At 40.4% G+C, this 19,802-nt stretch overlaps 1 protein-coding gene across 1 annotated transcript in view; it reads right to left on the reverse strand.

Moving 5' to 3' along the window:
- RYR2 (ryanodine receptor 2) overlaps nucleotides 1-19,802 on the reverse strand; it is a 740,642-nt gene that overhangs the window by 44,635 nt on the left and 676,205 nt on the right. Inside the window, 7 exon segments of the mRNA XM_036828245.1 lie at nucleotides 550-617; nucleotides 1,435-2,726; nucleotides 5,011-5,092; nucleotides 7,571-7,675; nucleotides 14,058-14,186; nucleotides 15,585-15,673; nucleotides 16,858-16,938. Coding sequence (XP_036684140.1) covers nucleotides 550-617; nucleotides 1,435-2,726; nucleotides 5,011-5,092; nucleotides 7,571-7,675; nucleotides 14,058-14,186; nucleotides 15,585-15,673; nucleotides 16,858-16,938 — 1,846 coding nt within the window.

The following is a 19,802-nucleotide window of genomic DNA, read 5'->3' on the forward strand; positions in this document are numbered from 1 at the left end:
ATTGCTGAAAATGAAGTTTCCTGGGTCCCAGACCTGCTGATTCAAAATCTGTGCTGGGGCCCAGGAATCTGTGTCTTTTTTTTTTTTTTTTTTTGAATCTGTGTCTTTAACAGACTCTCCAGGTGGTTTTTACGCAGGTGGCCCTAGGACTGTGCGTTGAGGACCACCATGCCCCAAGAATCCTGTGCCACGGCATTCAGAGAGCGTTTGTCCCCTCCCTTCTTTACAAGGACAGAACAGATGCTTGATTTTAAGCAGAGAACTACAGCAGTCAGTCATCTTGCGGAGAGCATGGCATGGAATCACTGAAGTCTGTTCTGCTGAGAGAGGAACACACAAACAGAATCCTCACGGCACAGGAAAGAGGCGGGAGTGGCCCCCAGGGCGGGGGGGGGGGTGGTCTACGCTTATCCCTGCCCATGGGCTGAGGCTCTCCACTGAGATGACAGATGTCATCCTGCAGCCTGAGAGTCTCCACTGCATGCCCTGAAGAGAGAGGACGAGTGAAAGACACGAAAACAAAGGAGAGGATACAGAAACTACACCTACTCGGCTTTCTCAGGTTCGGATTTGCTTTCTTCTTTTTCTTCCTTTTCTTCTTCTTTGGCCTTCTGTTCCTTGGATGAGTCAATGGGGAAAAGAGAAGCAGGATTACACATCACTTTTGAATGAGTTTAGGGAGCCCCGTGACCCTGTGTCAAACTGTAACCTATAAATGATACCCTCCTGTCTCTGTGGAGATAAAACTGCCACGTGTGTCCTTTCTTCTACTGGTCCATGCATTTCCCCCTTCCCCGCACTTACCTACCAGGCCAGCAGTAGGTACCAACTTTCTGAGCTCCTTCCCACTTTTCTTATTTCACAACTACCTTCTTTCCCTCAGTCACCTACTCTAATCCTACTCAGCCTCCAACACCAACTTAAGTCCCACTGCTTAAGTCTCATCTAACTACTCCAAGCCATACTGAGGTTTCCATTTTCTCAACACAGGTAACCTCTACTGGCTGCTGCCTATGCTACTTACCACTTAATAATTCCCTAATTTTTTCATGAGTCTTTTATCTTTCTAATAAACTCTTTAAGGCAACTTGAAAGCAGTGAGCCCATCTTACATTTCTTTTAATTTGCTATGATACCCAGTGGTGTCAGACACCTGGCCAATCCTCATAAGATACTTGTGGATGGAATGATGATCGTTCAATTGCCTAATGTCAGGAGTGTGAATACTTCAGCTCGTACTTTCATAGTTTAACTTACTAATTTATAAGGAACCTTCACAAAAGGCTAGCTCCGCCTAACTAAAAAGCCATTCCTCTTTGGCAAGTCAAGTCACGTACCGAAAACCACTCTGGCACTAGCGAGACAGCTGATGTCAAGTTCACTTATCGTGCCCACCTGAGGTCCAGAGAGCTGCTGTGATTGGAGGAAAGTTACCTGGAACTTTTCTTGCACCTCGGGGATAGGGACGGGGTTGCTCATGAGGTCGCTCAGGCCAGCGTTGGGATTATGAGGAATCAGTTTGTACTGCCCGCCTTCTCGCTTCAGGTCCAGGCCAAAGATGTCGGAAAGCAGGTCACTCTCCTCCGTCAGTTCCTTTAGGTCCGTCAGATCTTCGTTGGGCAGGGCGCCTTCCACGGCTTTCCTCTCCCCGTCCTCCCCGTCTCCTCGAACCTCGTCCTGCGTGGGGTCTGGCATGTTGGCCAAGAGCTCCGCCACCTTGATCTTCTTCGCCCCTTCCACCAGGCTTCCTCCCAGCAGGAGGCTCCCAACGATGCGGGAGAAGCCTCTGAAAACGCTCGCCACGAAGTGCAGGAGGCTCATGAAGACCCCCCAGTAGGACGTGAGGAAGGCCGTGACCATGTCCTTCACCGTCATCTTCTTCACCTTCTTCATCTGCTTCTTCAGGCTCTTTAAGCTGAGCATCCGCATAAGGGTCAAGATATTATACCTGAGGGCAAACAGGGCCGACTTGACCGTCGTGATGGAAAAGAAACCCACCCTCGGCCCCTGCTCCTCTGGCTTCTCACTCTCCTCTTTATTCGCCGACCTCTCGTTCAAATCCGACTCTGAGATCTGAGCGGCCAGCTGCATCTCAAATATGGTGTCCTCACAGAAGTTCACGAAGAGCTCCATCTTCTCCTTTTCTCCCCCTTCGTTGACCACATCAAATATAAATTGCCTTTTGGACTCCTTGACCTGGGGCTTCTCCCACTGGGTTCGGCTGGACTCGCTGATTTCAAAGTAAACCCTCTCGATGCGCTTGGCGCTGCCCATGATCTCGATGCGGCCCAGAAAGGGCTGGAAGTAATTCAGGACGCTCTCGGCCAATTCCAGGAAGGTCTGCAGCCGGGTGTCGTTGGGCATGTGTTCAGAAAGGTTTGTCAGAAGCACCGCCACGTTGAAGCCGATGTCCTTGGCGGGCTCGTGGAACCGTTTGACAAATTCCTCGTAGTCTAGGGTTTCGTTTTCATCGGTCTCTGCGCAGGACAGGAGAAATTCAGTCTCGGATTGGGTGTAGTGCTTATGGCTCTCCATCGCTTTGTGGAAGTCCCTCTTGGAGATGACTCCCTTACCGTCGGGGTCATACTCTTTAAAGGTATCAGAGGACGTCAAGTCCTTGAGTTTTAAGAACATGTCAAAAAATTTGAGAATCATCTCCACGTTGTTGGAAGATTCCACGAGCATATCAACCATCTGTTTGCCGATGGTGCCATTAACCACATTGCCTGGGGGTAAAGAAATGCATTGGCTCAAAATGAACATTCCCGATAAAACCGGTGTCTAAGCCGGATAGAAGCTAGTGTACGTTACTGTGAATTAATTGTAAACTGGTCCAGTTGTATAAGTTGTCGCTAATTTGTGCAGGTAAATAATAAATATCTTAAAATGTCTAAAAATAACCAGTGTCTCTAGAGAAAATAACAATATAAATCTTATATGACATCTGAATCAAAGACAGCTCCTTGTTTATCTTCCAAGGTACGAAGGAAAAGATGAGTAATTACTTGTAAACTCTAGTTTCAAAGAATGATTACATGAACACAAGCAAAAGCATATTTACAAAGTAATTAGACTAACGCACGTAAAACAATAAGTGAAGAAAAGCTGACTTTTTTCCCTCTAATTGTGTTTTAGGATTAAAAAAACGCAACATGTTTTAGGATTAAAAAAAAAAATGGGGCAAACATTTATATTATCCTAAAGCCAGAAACTGAAATACAGTCTCGTATTAATAATAAAAATGAGTGTTTGCACAGACCTTTTGGGTTGAAATGTCACTGCTCGTAAACGTTACCCGATTTCACGTTCATATGTCTGTGAGGCAGGTACTTTTTATTAATTCTGATTTTACTCTTGAGAAAACTGAGGTTTGGCAAGGTTAAATTAATGTGCCGGCCGTGACATGATTATTGAGGGCTAAGGCCTGGATTTTAAACAGATCTGCTGAGAGCAAATTAGATGCTCTGTCTGATTTAAAATGTAAAAGATCTCCCTGCATTTCTTCATGGTCCAGAATGTTTATAATTAGAAAATGGCAGATTATGGATAAGCTTGAGGAAATGAGATGTTATCCTAAGGTATAGTCATCGAATGCTTTTATTCCATGAACAGAGCTTGATATGTAACACGAAGACATGCATCAGGAAAAAGATGCATGGTGAAGGGTCTGCTGAGTGCATTTGTGAAGCATTAAACACCGGGGTTAAAAGCATAGGCTCAGGAGCCATGCTATGGGGATTTGAATCCAGGTCCCACCATCTGTTAGCTGAGCTACCTGGGCAGACTTCTTCGCCTCTCTGCACTCAGTTTCCTCATTTGCAAAACAGTGATAATATTACTATGCAATTCATAAACCTGATATTAGGATGAAAAAGTACTTAAACCAGCAGCTGGCATATTAAACGAGGTTCATTTTAAGTTGTCATTCCTGCAGTTCCTGTTGCAGTTATTATGGTTGTGGTGTTATTATTATTTAGACTAAAACTTGAATTGAGGTCATGGGAGAAGGATCCTGTGCTCAAAGGGTATAAAGTGCCAAAGGGTATAAAGTGCCAACTAAGGGTTTCAAGCAAACGCTGCATCGCTGAAGTCCTAGCACAAGGTGTGCCTACTGCCTTAATTAGTCAAAGTATAGTTGTGCAGTGCAGGGCGGACTAAGAAACAGAGAGAGGAATTAGGAAGGATTTAAGAAAAAAAAGGATAGGGAACATAACAGCAAACATTTTTAATTTGCTTTGGTCGTATTCACATGATTGCACTGAACGCTTGCATCAGCCTATCATGAGCCCCATTTCACAGAGGAGGAAAGTGAAAAATGGAGACGTAACTTGTGTCAGGGTCACGCTGCCTGCGTGGGAAAGTGGGATGCGGGCGCTGGTGGCGGATCTCAGAACCCAAGCTCTTACCTACTACATTTACTGTCTGAGACAGAAAAGAAATGCAGTAGCAAAGGAAAGTAAGTTGAAAAGAGAAAAGAGAGAGAGTGAAAACCCGAGAGAGAGGCATGTGGCGGGGGGGATTAGGCTGCCGCTAGACTTGGCAGGCTGGGGCCTCTCCCAAGCCTTCTCCTGCTGCAGAATTTGAAGAACCCATCGGAGTCACAAGGCAGGCAGCTCAAAGCAGCGATTTACACAGTTGGAGTGTATCCAAATGTCTGTAATCCCCACTGGTTACAAACAAACAAAATGATAAACAAATAAAACCTTCTTTAGGTATTCTGTCGGAAGAGCATACTGTCTGGGGTATCACTATGAAATGAAAAATATCACTACAAATGAAGTACGAGTGATTTCATTCCATAGTTTTGCAAACTGAGACGGGCAGGATTTCTCTTTTTTTAAAAACAAACTTGGAAAAAGAGTAATCAAGCCAGCAATAAATCTGAGGTATCTGTCCCATCTCAGCGTTGATATTTTATCCTTTGCGGCATGCTGACTCCCAAAGGATTCCACGTATGGAATCCTTAAAATAAAAGATTAAAGGGGACTTGAAGATATAAATCAAAACTACCTTCCAACATGGACAGCAACATGACCACCATGTCTTTCTGAAGATCCATCAATTCTTTTAGCAGCTCAATTTGACTGGAATCCTGAAAGAATTAACATACTGCGTTTGAGATAACATGGGAAACCTACGCAGCAAGAATGTCATACTTATTCTCACAAAAAGAGTACGGATCTACCGATAGTAGACGCTTTACAGCAATACAGAGCTAAAGGGAGGCCAAATATAAGTCTTCAGCTTATTAAAAATACACACTTAAGAATTAAAGAGTATTTACTGTTGATTCCAACTCATGTTTATTAAAGTATCTGTAAGGATAATGAATAAATCTAACAAGAGTACAGAACTAAAGCAGTGGTGGAACCCCTGGGGCCAGGTAGGCAAGACTCAGGTGTTTCTGAACATTCGGTATCTTTCTTTTACTTGAGTAAAGACCGGACTTGTCTTTTCTTCTTTCTAACTTACTACACCAAGATGCTATAGATTTTGTAAAAATTAACATATTCTGGAAAACACAGGCATAACAGTGATAAGAGATAAACTTATCCTACATAAATCTAGACAAAAATGTACACAAGTATTACCTGTATTAATAATGCACAAAATATCTTATTTACCAATTTTATCAAGCTCTCAGATATTTCTCTCGTTAAAATTTTCTGGGTTTTTTTTTGTTTTTCATTTTTCACCATGAAAAAAAATTATTTTACATAGATACGTTGTGTCCAAACATCACTATGCTTAGATTCAGTGCCTAGAAATATGGAATGTACTTATATTTACATTACAACCTCATGAATCATCAGATTTTCTTATTTAAAACTATACCCCTCTTTCTTTTTTTAAAAAAAAATACAAGGTATCATTTTATTCATATGAATATTGCTACATAGGAAGCCAAATTTCAACACTGCTCGAAGGATGAGACTTTTTCTTCCTAAATAGTTGTTACCTTGACTAGGTCTACAAACTGAACAACTGCTAGGTAGCACCATCAGATGGTCATAAAATGATGGCAATACATCCGAATTGGAACTCTCCTGTGAACGTATGAATTTGGTTCATGTTGATTTCCTTTACTTGCTAAAATGTCATTAGCAATTAGTTGAAAGCATCATGACATTTCCTTACTTGGTTGATTACCAGTAACGAGATACTGACAAAGATTCTCTCCTTGACCAAACTAGCCAGCTCCTCTGGGCCCTCTTCCCAACTAGGCTTTAATCTTGGTCTATAAAGACTTGAACAAAACACCACCATAGTTTCTAACAGCTCAAGGCTGTATCCCTAGGATGACCCCAGCCCCCCCCTAGAGTGCCCGCCTGAGAAAACTCGAGACTGCCAGAAAAATTGTCTGTTTGTTCCAGCCAACACCTGACGATAGTAGAACCTGTCTCCCTGGCTCTGTGGGAGGGTAGAATCCTGACTTTAATATTCAGCTGGCCCAATCCCATTTACAATGAACAACCCTTTGTAATTTTCCTCTTCCCTAACTCTACTGAACCCTGCTAACCCCCCTCCTCCTCCCTTTAAAACTCTTATCACCTCTGTACAAGTCCAAGTTGAGTTCAGCTCACACTAGGTTCTTTTCCCTACAGTAACAGTTATCACTGACTAAATCTGTCCTTGCCACTTTAACCAGTGCCTGGCTTTATCTCTGACCAAGATATCTTCCTGCTTGTAGGCCAGAGGGCAGATGTGAGTATCCTCACTTTGCTGGAGGAAAGGAGACTCAAGGAAGAGAGATGGGACATGTGACTGAAATCGTGGGAGTTGGACTGGAGTCGTTTGACTTTGAATCTAGCATTCTCTCCTCTACCTGACACCTGGCAGATACCCACACCCTGACAGACAAGTCAGGAGAGCCCATCAAAATTCACTGCATCACAGGGACATATTTACTCAAGATTTATATTAACAGTTTTTCTGCTCATGTAACTCTGAGCTCCAAATGCAATACACGAGTGAGAAAACAGTATTCTGATGTTTTCAAGATATGCTCCCGAATGAACATTAAAGCATGGTGGAAAATCTGTTTCTTCTTTATTTGCCTATCTGCATAGCTATTTTTTTTTTCTCTTTGACTTTCACAAAGTAAAATGTCCTGTTAATGGGTGAGTGTCATTTTCTGAGAACAGCTGCTTGTTTATGACCCTATAAGAAAACTGTCTCCCCTTAACGAGGGATTTGGAACAGATTACAAATCCTCTTCCAATTATCTGTAGGGCAGAGGAAAAATCCAGTGAGTAATCATCGAGAGAAGTAGGTCTACAAAGGACTGTAAAATGTACAGTGTTTGGAGACTATCTTTTATTTCTCCATTATAGTCAATTCCTCAATACCTTTTGTTTTCAAAATTGAATAATGGCTTCCACCTATTCTCAGCTTGCATAAAATTCTTTTATTTAAAAAAAAAGGTTTGTTTTTTTTGAATGTAGAGTAAAAGATGTATAAAGAAGTCATCTAAGGAAGATAATATTCAGACAAAGGAGAGCATGTTTAATTTGCCAGGGATCACGGTCTCCAGTGTGTCATTTAGGATGGTGCAAGACAGTGACTTTACCTGAGACAGCTTCATCTGCATGTGGGCAAATACATGAAGAAAACCCACCACCGCATCCCAGAGCCTGCTGTGAGCCAAACTCTGCTGGTTGCCAGTGCAAGGACCCTGGGGCAGAAACAGACAAACAACAATCATTCCTGATAATTTAATTGCCAACACAAACTTCACAATAATAGGGACAAAGTTAACTTAGTGTTGACATATCTTATCACCAGCATGTTATCTGAAAAGACAGGAACCCAAAACAAAAGATATACAGTGATGGTAATGGTATAGCACTCTTAGGAGATAAACATATTCTTCCCTGAAATGTTTAAATCCCCAAAACAGTTTCTCAAGGATTTTCATGTTCTGTTTCTGTATGAATACTAAAACACTGGGGAAAAAATGGTGAATTATTTCATTTTTGTCTGACTTTGGCTTCTTCTATTTAGAGGAGATCTTAGCTAAGTTATTTTAGCTAAGTCAGATCATCAGAAGTGACTACCTGTATGGAAAGAATTTGAGATTATGCTTTATATGAGAGGTACTTACTTCTTATTGTTAAATAGTAACCTGGATAAAGCACTCATAGAGAGGACAAAATATCCTCTTCAGCGCTTCATTGTACAACCGTATCCTGGTTACCAATCATACAACCATTGAGATTTTTAAAGATTAATACTTAGTCATTAACTTTATGAACCCAGAATCCAAGACAATTAGAACCTAACTTTGCTCTCTTAGCTTTCACTTCAGAAGTGATCTTTATGTGACACTGGAGTGAGTGTTGTAGCAGAGACTGTTTGGATGGAGACAACTTCTATTCTTACTTCCCAAGGAGAAATTCTACAATCGCTAAGTTTTGAAAACACACCCACATCAACCAGGAAAAGAAATAATAGGGATTATATTTCAAAAGAAAAAAATATATACAACACAGTTCTTAACTTCCAACTCATTCACTCATTAGACAAATGGCTCAGAATAAGTTTAAGTTGGAGAGCACATTAAAATGTTTCAGATTTTAGTCTGGAGACAAGTGACTAGAAGAGAGGACTGCATTGAAGATATTGAAAAGATGTCGACATGGAACTCTGTCCTTTATCAAGCTACACTTGAGGCCCTACAGCTGAGGATAAAAGATGTAACCGAGTGGGACCCTATGAGGCCTTCCCAGAATAGACGCCCACCCATGTCCTCTGCCTTCCTTTTGTCTGTAGAAAACCTTTAGTCAAAGAATACATTTAATCAAAGCAGTGAACAAATGCAGAAAGAAAGGAAAACAGTCAGGCAAGACAAAATAATACTTTAGCCATTAAACCAAGTCACGGACCTTTAGTTTCTTCTCAAGGTCTATAGATAATATTCTGAGCCACATCCTTTGAGCTGTTTGGCAGATACTGAACCCGCCCCCCTGCACCCCCTCGCCCATGGAAGAAGTTAACTGTATGCTGCTCACAAGCACCTAGACCCCAGACCTGTTGGAATCAGAAGGTCGATGATGCTGACTTCCAATTACCTCACCACCAACCAGTCAGAAGAATGTCCACGAGCTGATCACACACCCCACAAGCCCTGTCCCTCCCCCTGTCTTTATAAACCTTCCCCCGAAAGCCTTCAGGGAGTTCGGGCCTTTTAAGCACTAGGCTCCCTGGACTCCTTGCTTGGCGCCCTGCAATAAACACTGCACTTCCCTTCACCACCACCGGGTGTCAGTAGATTGACTTTACCGCGCGAGGGTGGGCAGACCTAAGTTTAGTTCAGTAACAAAGTAAGTGCCAAGTATCTCAGTATTCCAAAAGCAAGGTGCTAGATTCAGTACCTGCGAAAGGAAACTAAGTAGATCTTTCTACCTCAAAGGTATAAAGGCGCTGGAGCCGAAAAGGGAAAGACTTTGCAAAGAGCTCTGCAGGTGCCGGGCCTCCCAGCCTCCACCCCTGCTGCCGCAGGAGAGGAGAGGGCTGCCCGCTTCCCTTTACACCATGGGGAGAGCAGGGGTCAAGAGAGCCTTCAGGAGCGCTGGGCTCCTGCATCCTGAGCTTGGGTAGCACACAGTCCCGCAGTAGGGACTGTGAGGACGGAAAGTGACAACAAAAGATTCCTTAAGTTGGGTACTCGGGAGGGAGCTGTCTTGTCCAGCAGGACTTGGAAATCTTGCCGACAAAACTGTCCGAAAGGCTAATGTGATTCCAAGGTGGACGGGGACCCCCAGATGCACAGAGTCTGTGGAACAATTCGAAGCTGGGTGGGAAAAGAGGTTATTTCCAGGCACTGGAAGCAGTAAGAGGGCCAAGCCCCCTCATTAGAGAAAGAATACAACACGCCACCCCAGAGGGCAGGCTCCACCGTGCAGCCCTGAACTCCACGTGCCGGAGGGAGACCTCCCCTCCCTAATCCTTCCTCCTGCGCACAATTCCAACCCGGAGGAAGCCTGAGACCGGCAGGAGGGGAAGGAGGAAGAGCGGACGACCCTGTGGAGAGACGGTGGAGAAGCCCAGATCCTACGTCTTGCCCTCTACCCCAAGGCCTTTCCGGCGCAAAATCAGGCCCAAGGGTGAGGGGGATTTTTAAATTGGATAAGAGCTAAGTGATGGTGCCACCACACGATGACTGCAGTGAGACAATCCTGGTGACAAAGTGACTGAAGGAATTTTATTTATCTGAGAGTGGCCAGTGCACAAGATCCATTCAAAGAGGGACGAAGAAGCGGGCCACAAAGCAAGGCTGAAGAGGCAGTGGGGAGGGGTCAGCTCTTTTAACTTCGAGGTTAGTACACGGAGCCCATTCAACGTACCAGGCCAAACTGATTTTACAGTGTACCTTAGTCCTGTCTGGCTGTTAAAATAACTCTGGGTCAAAGCAACAGATCTTCAGGACTCCACTGTGGTCCAGCCTCGGCAATGTGCCCCGTGTGCTAACACTGGGGAGGGTGGAAAAGTGCAGGAGGGCATTAGGTGGACACTAGAAGGCCATTTCGAAGAAAATAAACTTGATTTTTCCTGAAGAAACAAACATTTTCTTCATGTGGTATTTAAGGTTTTAACCCAATGTTAAAATATTATATTAGAAAGGACTAAGATCTTCTGAAACCCCTAGGTGACCAAGAGTTGTTTTGCAAACCTTAGGTGACAGAGCTGCAAACCAGAGGCCCAAGTTCCTACTTTTCCTTGTAAACCTGAAACACACAGAAGGTATTTTCCAGGACTTGCTCAGCCTCAGACCATCGACTTCTGAGAACCGTTCACTACCTGAATGGAGCATCTGTCTTACCTGCTACCTCGCAGGCCTATTTCTCCTGATCTATTCAGTGCCTGTAACATATAAAACCCTTGCTACTATTACACAGAGAATGGATAGACACCAAGGTCCTACTGTCTAGCACAGGGACCTATATTCAATAACCTGTGATAAACCATAATGGAAAAGAATCTGAAAAAGAATGTGTATACACGTATAACTGAATCACTGTGTTGTACAGCAGAAATTAACACAACATTGTACGTCAATTATACTTCCATAAAATAAATTAAAAAACAGACAGACACCCTGGCTAACTGCCAGAAGGCAGTTACTTTCAGGTTGACCTTCTCGTGGAACGACAAATACAGCTTTCTCTCTTCTCACGACTCACCCTGTGGTCTTAACTCCAGGCACTTGGACAATATAATGTCCTCCTTCTCAGGCGGTTCTTCTTCCCCCCTTATGAAAACTGGAGTTGAAATCTTACAGAAGATTATGTTTATTTTGATGGTTTTGGATTTCCCCCCTTGCATAATTTTCTACAGTTAGCAAAAATTGGAGTCCAAAAGCAACATGCAGTCCTGTCAACTAAAAGCCAGCCCAAAGTAAGCATGAAGTGAATGATAAGCTTTTATTCATAGTATCAACAATAATCAATAAACATGATGCTAAGGCAAATGTCTTCAAAATACGTTTCACTAAAGGCAATGGGGTGCCCTGGGTTGGCTCCTGGAACAGAACAAGGACATTAATGAAAAAACTGGTAAAATCAGAATAAAGTCTGTAATTTAGGTTATAGAATGGTGCTGATGTTAATTTCTTAGTTTTGACAAATGTATCATGGTTACTTAAAATGCCAAAAGCTGGGAAAGCTGGGTGAATCATATATGGAAACTCTCTGTACTGTCTTTGCAATTTTTCTGTATATCTAAAATTATTCCAAAATAAATTTTTATTAAAATATATTTTTAGGGAATTCCCCGGTGGTCCAGTGGTTAGGACTCGGCACTTTCACTGCTGAGGGCCGTGGTTCGATCCCTGGTCTGGGAACCAAGATCCCACAAGCTGTGCAGTGTGGCCAAAAAAAAAAAAGTGTGTGTGTGTGTGTGTGTGTGTGTGTATATATATATTTATTTGAGAGTTGATTAAATTATATAAAAATGTCAAATAAACAAGGAGTATTGAGAAGTTAAAAAATGAACAGGTCATAATGAGCCTTGCTACTTTACCTATTATTCCTTGACTGTTCATTTAGAATGTTCTGTGTTATATAAACAAGTTAGAATAAATGATTTTGCACACAGTGAAAGGTCAATGGACGCTTCTAGTTTTATATAAATTTAGGACTCTCACTTACTTTAGGAACCAAGAAATGTCTACTCTTGGCTGAAAGGAATTTACGTTTTATGTTATATAGAAGCCATTTTCCTGTTTCTATAAAATTCACTGGCTTGCTAGTTTCATCAATCAATCTTATTACTTAATCAGGACAGTTCACACCAAACGTTGTATTGCTCTCTTTCTAGACACCGATGAGTATATTAAGGTAATAATGGAAGCCAAGGAAGATGAGGAAAAAGGAACATGAGTGGACTGAACTGGATTTAAAACTTTGCTTGTATTTGAATTAAAGAAAAGTTATTAGCATTATCAAGTGTGGCTTTTCCATTTTTAAATACTGAAATAAGGATCCTCTGCCCTGCCCATGGAGACAAGAGAGAAAGTGAGATCCTTCCAAGGTACGAATACAGAGGAGAGAGTGAGCCTGGAGGAGGTGAGGAATGGCCATTCTGCCATCTTTCCTCTGCACCACTCTGCTTTGGCGGCTTCACTTGGCCATGAACAGTTCACTCACTCAGTCATTCTACAAACACCTGTAAGTATGCTAGGTTCTGGGGATACAATCTGTTATTTTTACTTAACTCTTTCCCCCACAAGATTATGTTTAGTCTAACAAAGCAAACTGTACGATTCTTCCTCCTATTTTATCCTTGCACATGACACTTCAATCACAGTGACTGAGTCAGAGTAATATTGGCCATGGAGACAGAAGATAGGAAGGAAAGATGACTGACTAGTCTTCTAGAAAATGGCAATGTCTTGCTTTCCGAAAAAGGCAGAAATTTATAAAATCTTTTAAGAATCTGCAGGTTAAGACTAGAAGTCTACCCCAAGAAGAATATAAAGCAAATCAAGGAAAAAAAATGGTATATTATTCATGGAATTTGGAATTTTACCTATATTATACATTATCATGTTATATAATTTTATATATACACACACACATATATGTGTGTATGTATACTGTGGACAAAGAATGTTGCCTGCCGTTTCAGTAAACAAAGGATGTTGCCGCCACCAAGACATCAGCTACTGCAGCTGCCCCCTGACTGTGCACCCTGAGGGGATTCAGGATGGAGAAAAGCAGGATACTGGCCCTAGGTAGTTAAGGTTCACATCAAAGGAATGATTTCAATGAGCCCAGATTCTTGCATCTTCCCATACACAGAAAAGCACTAAATTCATTAACTTCAGATGTTTGATTTTCTTTAATTAACAGTAATCTTTTGACGTTCAGACACCCTGGTTTTTTTTGTTGTTGTTTGTTTTCTTGTTTTTGCCAAAAAACCCTATATATCCTATATAGCCTCCCTTACCTCTTCAGAGCAGTCCCTCAAAGCTATCTGAGAGGCTGCATCCCGGGCTTAAGTCCTCAGTAAGTCCTCTAAGTAAAACATAATTCTCAACTCCTAGGTTGGGCTTTTTTTTTTTTTTAAGTCAACAATACACACATACATGTATTAAAATGAAGTTTTTAAGTGCTCTTTTCTTTTTCATAAAGTTTCTATGAAACTTCTTCCTTATTTTCACTGGAATACTATAAAAAGTGGTTTACAACTCTGCCCTCTCTCCTTCACTTCTTCTCTCCCCTCCTTCCTTAATATTTATTGAGTGCTTAATATATACACCAGACCCTGGAAGTATGACACAGTCAACATCATGGTTCATGCCTTGAAGGAGCTCATGATATCCCAACCTGCCAAGTGGTAAAGCAGGTTCATTCCATATAAATTCACATCTCAAGTGAGCATTTTAAATGGCCAATTGGCTAAGACTCTATGGAAGGGGTCAGTAAGAACGTGGATGAGAGCAGGAAAATACTTTAGGCATATTGCATTTTTCCAAGGAATTCAATGCTAACCAGTTGACTCTCTTTTCTCTCTTTCTTTCCTTCTTCAAATAACAGAAATGTTTAAAGGTTTACCTGAATATACTCTGTAAGCGTGTTAAAGACTTGTTTTGCTACTTGAATCGCTTTGGAGAAATTCCTTTGTCCTTGTTCATCAATGACATCTTTCCCAGAGTAATACCAATAGAAGTCACTGATTGATTCCTGGAAGAGAGATGATAGGATTAAGGCACAATCTGAAGCTACCAAAGACCTGTCCAGTTCTGGACTCAGTAATAGGAAATCATTTTAAATAACAGATTGGAAGCAAACAAAAATATCTGCGAGGTAAATACTATTCTCAATGATTTTCCTAAACATAAAATATGGCGACATCCTCCCTAGATATAAATAACAACTGGAGAGAAGATTGGAAGTAGAAAACTTAGCTTTTAAAATGACTTTGTCTCTGATGACCTTGAACTTCACAAACATAAGGATTCATAACATTAATGCATATTTATCCATAGAGCAGTTAGATGTTTACTATGTGAGCACAGAAGTTAGACAAATCACAGAACAATATTTTGGGGTTCCAGACATTTGGTCTCCTTTCTCTCCAACAAAGCCAATAACGTTTCTTTGATGAGAATTCCAGGATGTTCCTGGCTTGTGTAACTGCCCCTGAAGAAACTAGTTGGGCTCCTTATAAATACTGACAACTGTAAACAAACATCTAACTAAGATCAATCTTTCCAAACAGGATATTTTCAACAATAACTTATATTTTGAAGGAACTTTAGTTGCCTAAATGAATAATACAATTTGGGCTACCATTTAGGTTTTGAGACATGATTTTGAAAATCACAAATATATTTTCAGCAATGCTTCTTGATATATTTGCTTCAAAAATGGACTTTTTTCTCATTAAGCTTTAAGTAAGAGTGTTGTGCTTTTACATATGCAAAGATTAAGGGAGTTTGAATCTGCAGTTTTTAAAAGTACTATACCTGACTTCCTTATAAATAAAGTGAGGGAAATAAAAGTTATATAAAATCTTATTACTGAAGAGGCCTACACCTTCAGATTCGGTTCTAGTAACGTGTAAAACATTACTACACTATCAAAGATACTTTTAAGTGATGAAGTGTTAAGCTGAATTTTTAAATTAATGCAAATATTTCGAGAGCTGAAAAGAACTAACCTCAGGCTATTAAATTTAAGTGTATGGTAGGTAGTTTGAAAGCCTTTCTTTCCCATTTTTAGTAATGTTTCAAATATTAGTCTCCTATTTATCTATCAACCGTAGAAGAAGGAACAGAGCATGTTCATGCTTTACAAATTGAAAAGGAATTTAAAATGCCATCAAGCTAAAAACTGTAGGAAAAAAATATTCCCACTTATAGAACGAAAATAAGCAAAGTAAGAGGCAGGATCAGAGGCAAAGACGATAGTGGCAGTTTCAACCTAAGACTTGGGGAAAGACTGTGATCAAAGACAAAATATCTCTACAAATTCTGACCTCATAAATCAAAACACATTTCAACATGTCAGTTTCACAACTCCACCATATCTTGCCAACTAACCAAGCCCTTAAATTGTTACTAACGTAAAGCAACGTACCTGAACTCTCAGTAGGTAGTCTACAGTAGAGATGATTATGTTGACAGTCGTATTATTGCCAGTCTGAGTTCTCAGATAATTTTGAAAATCTACGTAAGATCAAAAGATGTTATTAAAGCGCATCCAAAAATTTAAAATGAGTTCTTTGAATAACTCCAAAAGCAAATGATGTCTCCAGCAAAATCACCATGGCTACATATACTGTTATATCTGATAGTTTTAATATTGAATAATTTATATTTTCCATAAAAAGTGAGTACCTCAAAAACAAATCTAGGTGCTTTACAGAATATCAATATTCAAATTTCGCCTAAGAGGTTGCTAACACCTGTTTCTTGATTCCTAGCTCTAGGGCTCTGGGCATGTGAATGACTGAAAATGACTTCCATCCTGTAGGACAGAGTAATTAAATGACTTATTCCATAATCCCTTATTCCTTAGTACTGTGTTAAGTGCTGGGGAAGCAAAAATCAAGATCAAGTTCCTGCCTTCACGGATACACAAGCTTGATGGAGAACCAGACATATAAACAATGAATGTAAATACATCATGCAAAGTTACACAGTGAAGTAGATTCCCCCAGTAAGATAAATTGTAAAAAAACAAACAGAGCTATGCATGTCTCTATAGCTATCTATCTAATCTACATCTTTCTTCACCTATCAGCTGTCTTCTCTAGCATGAGAACAACTAATAAGAATTAAGTGAGGGACTTCCCTGGTGGCTCAATGGTTAAGAATCCGCCTGCCAGTGCAGGGGACATGGGTTCGAGCCCTGGTCCAGGAAGACCCCACGTGCCACGGAGCAACTAAGTCCGTGCGCCAGAACTACTGAGCCTGTGCGCTAGAGCCCGCGAGCCACAACTACTGAAGCCCGTGCACCCTAGAGCCCATGTTCTGCAACAAGAGAAGCCACCACAATGAGATGCCTGTGCACCGCAATAAAGAGTAGCCCCCGCTCGCCGCAACTAGAGAAAGCCCTCGCAGCAACCAGAGAAAGCCCGTGAGCAGCAACGAAGACCCAATGCAGCCAAAAATAAATAAATAAATTAATTAATTAATTTTAAAAAAAAAAGAATTAAGTGAAAGGGCTAGCAAAGGACTTTGAAAGAGGCAATGCAATATAGAAAATTTCCCAGCGCCTACGTAGCAGGTAATGTTCAAGAACTGTTTCTTGACCCAAGGGAAGCAGCATAATTGGAACTAACAGACTCCTATTATTGCTTCAAAATGCTTATTCCTGGGTACCATCGATGGTCTGGGGTCTCACAAACCTGAGCTGTGTCCCTCACAAAGCAGTTGCAAGAAGCGGAAGAGGTCACAGGTGAATTCGTCATCCTGCAGAACCTTTTCTCCTGCAGGAAGTCCAGAGGGACCCAATGTTATCAACCACCTTAGCCTCGCCCTCCCTTTCTATCCCCACCTCCATCAAACTTGCATGTTGATCTAGCATCGTTCTGAACCCAAAACAGTCACAAATCATAGCAACTTTTCTATCTGAAGCTCGTAAGATCATGCGCTTGACAGATAGATGCACGTTTTCTTGGTAAGAAAAGAACACTTGAATCTTAAAAACTCAGATATCTCTCTGTTAAAAGTAGCAGCATGGGTTTGGCAACATTTTAGAAACAACCTGAAGAGATCAGAGACAAACTTTTTTTTTTCTTTCTTTCTATCTTTCTTTTTTTTCTTTTTGGTAAGACTTGTGTAGGAATGATCTCTGCATCTCTTACAAATGTGTAAGTTAAATCTGCTTTGTTCCCAGAGTCTGACCAAATGATTCAATGCAGAAGTATTCAGTACATATATAAAACAGGACCAAGAGTTTCTTTTATTCAAATATTAATTAAAGGATTTTTGTGAAAACTCTGGATGACTGGAAAATGTTTTTTAACTCATTTCACTTAACTCTCTCATGAGCTTGTCTAAATAGAGGGCTCGTTGGTTGGAGCATTCCTTCCAGAGGAGGAAGAACTGACAAGCAGAAGTAATTCTAAATACTAAACCAAAAGATAAACTTTGCTGGCTCCTGCTAGGAGAGCTAAATCTAACAAAGAAATGTGAGAAGGAGGACATCTCAGTGCCATAGGAGGTGCTCTGCATCATTTCAACACTAACTATACATGTGGGGCAAGGATGAAGCCTCAGAAAAGGGTTCCGATCTTTCACCTACACTTCAATTTAAATGTATCTTGATCACAAGTTACTTTGAAAGCAAAAACACAAAGAAGGAAACGAACAAAAAGCAGGCACCACACAAATGAAAGCTGATTTTAAAAGCATAGAGTGTCCGTGAAAAAAACACTGTCAACATTATGAGTGTATGCTCTGGAATCTCAATTTGTTTAGAAAGCAAAATGACCAAAAAAAAAAAAAGAAATGTTGTTTGGCAAGTGAATGAATATACTCATGTATTTAAAAAAATAATAACTTTTCAGACTGGAAATACTTTGGGCTAAGAAAGAAAACTATGCAATGATCATGTGTGTACTGGAACTAAAATTATGAATGATCATAATGACAGAGAGTTGATGGACTTACCAGTCTGCAGTCTGGGACTTTCAAAGTGAGAGGCTTCATATAATGGGAGGGTTAGGAAGCAAAACCATTTTGAAAACTAATATAAACATTAAAAAAAGTACATAAAATCACTGTACTGGTTTCCCTCTTAGCCTGCAAGATATTATATTTGGTGACCAAATTAAGATCACCACGTCTACAAATGCGATGTGGCAAGTTTAATGTGTTAAATGCACATTGTTTTGAATCTCAATACATGGCTGATAAGCCCATTCCTCCATGTTCACATTCATGACAGGATAGGAAAAAAGGGAACAGTCTAGGCTAATAAACTAAACTCTTCATTGATTACACTTAGTATCATTTCATGAAGATACTTTAAAATGCTATTTAAATCAAACTATTATGAGTTAGTTACACAGACTTATTGACTCTTTCCTTGTGAACCCATCTAAGATGTTTTGTTTTGGTTTTTTCGTTTTTCAGAAAATTGAATCAATAAAACCACGGACATACTTTCAATGTTCACATATTCAATGTGGAGTAAGTAACCCTTGGTAGAAAGGATTCAGAAAAGTTAACACAGAAATAAATTAACATGTAGTCTACCAGTGTGCCTGAAAATGCTCTGTACGATGCACATTGATTTATAACATAAGGGTCTTTTTTTTTGTTGGCATGCACAGTATTTTCCGGACTGTATACCGAAACACATACGAGTAACTTCACTTACATAGGACACGCTGCACACAGCAGAACAAGAGGGAAAGGCGGGGGGGGGGGGGCGGGGAGGGGCAGGTCAAGCCTTCATTTACCATCAATTGACACCAGGTTAATCATATCGACTAAGGTGCTATTGCTTAATGAACACGTTAGTATCTGATTAAAATGCTGCCATTGCCCATGCTGCATGTAGGCAGTGCAGGAACAGAGATGGATGATGGCTTTATGTCTGCAGAAGGTACACGAGCAACAGTCTATTTTGTGATGTATGCAAAAGAAATTCCATTGTAAGATGGAAACTAAGGTTAATAATAAATAACAAAATGGACTAAAATGTAGTTGAAAGTGCGCTTATATTTTAAAAATATTATTTGCAATAGCTGCATGATGGCCAAATGTAGATAGTGTGAAGGGCATTCCTTTGGTTTTATTTTTAATGATAAGGGGCTTATAATTTCTAACACTGTAATAAAGGGAGAGTTATTTCAGTACTGTTGTGATGACGAATTTGTTCTCTGTGCCTCAGTTTCCTCACCTATAAAATGAATGGAAAGCGTACACTGTCTACCTCACTGGCTCTGCACAATCTATATGACCGTTTTTTATCAATTGTGGAGAGGTTAATATTATTAGTAGCAGTGGTAATGACACTAAATAAAGATGGGAACAACATGCCTACGTGATAAATATAGTTAGGTGAACACAGGTATTAAATGTGTTTATATTTTCAAAAAGCCACCTTAATTTTAATGGACCAAATATTTTCAAAAATATACGTTTTCACCTGGAAATAATATTAGGTAGACCTTCTTTGTTCAAGCTACCAATAAAAAGTAATTCCTCATTTAGAGATCTAATAAAGTTAACACACTTTTAAAGGCTTTTCTACTCACAATCGGTTTATCCAACTAACAGAAAAGTACACAAGTGTTTCAGTTCAATAAACACAGCTGTTTTTACTTAGAATTTTTACTTA

The sequence above is a fragment of the Balaenoptera musculus genome, chromosome 16, assembly GCF_009873245.2.
Source record: "Balaenoptera musculus isolate JJ_BM4_2016_0621 chromosome 16, mBalMus1.pri.v3, whole genome shotgun sequence".
Taxonomy (NCBI): domain Eukaryota; kingdom Metazoa; phylum Chordata; class Mammalia; order Artiodactyla; family Balaenopteridae; genus Balaenoptera; species Balaenoptera musculus.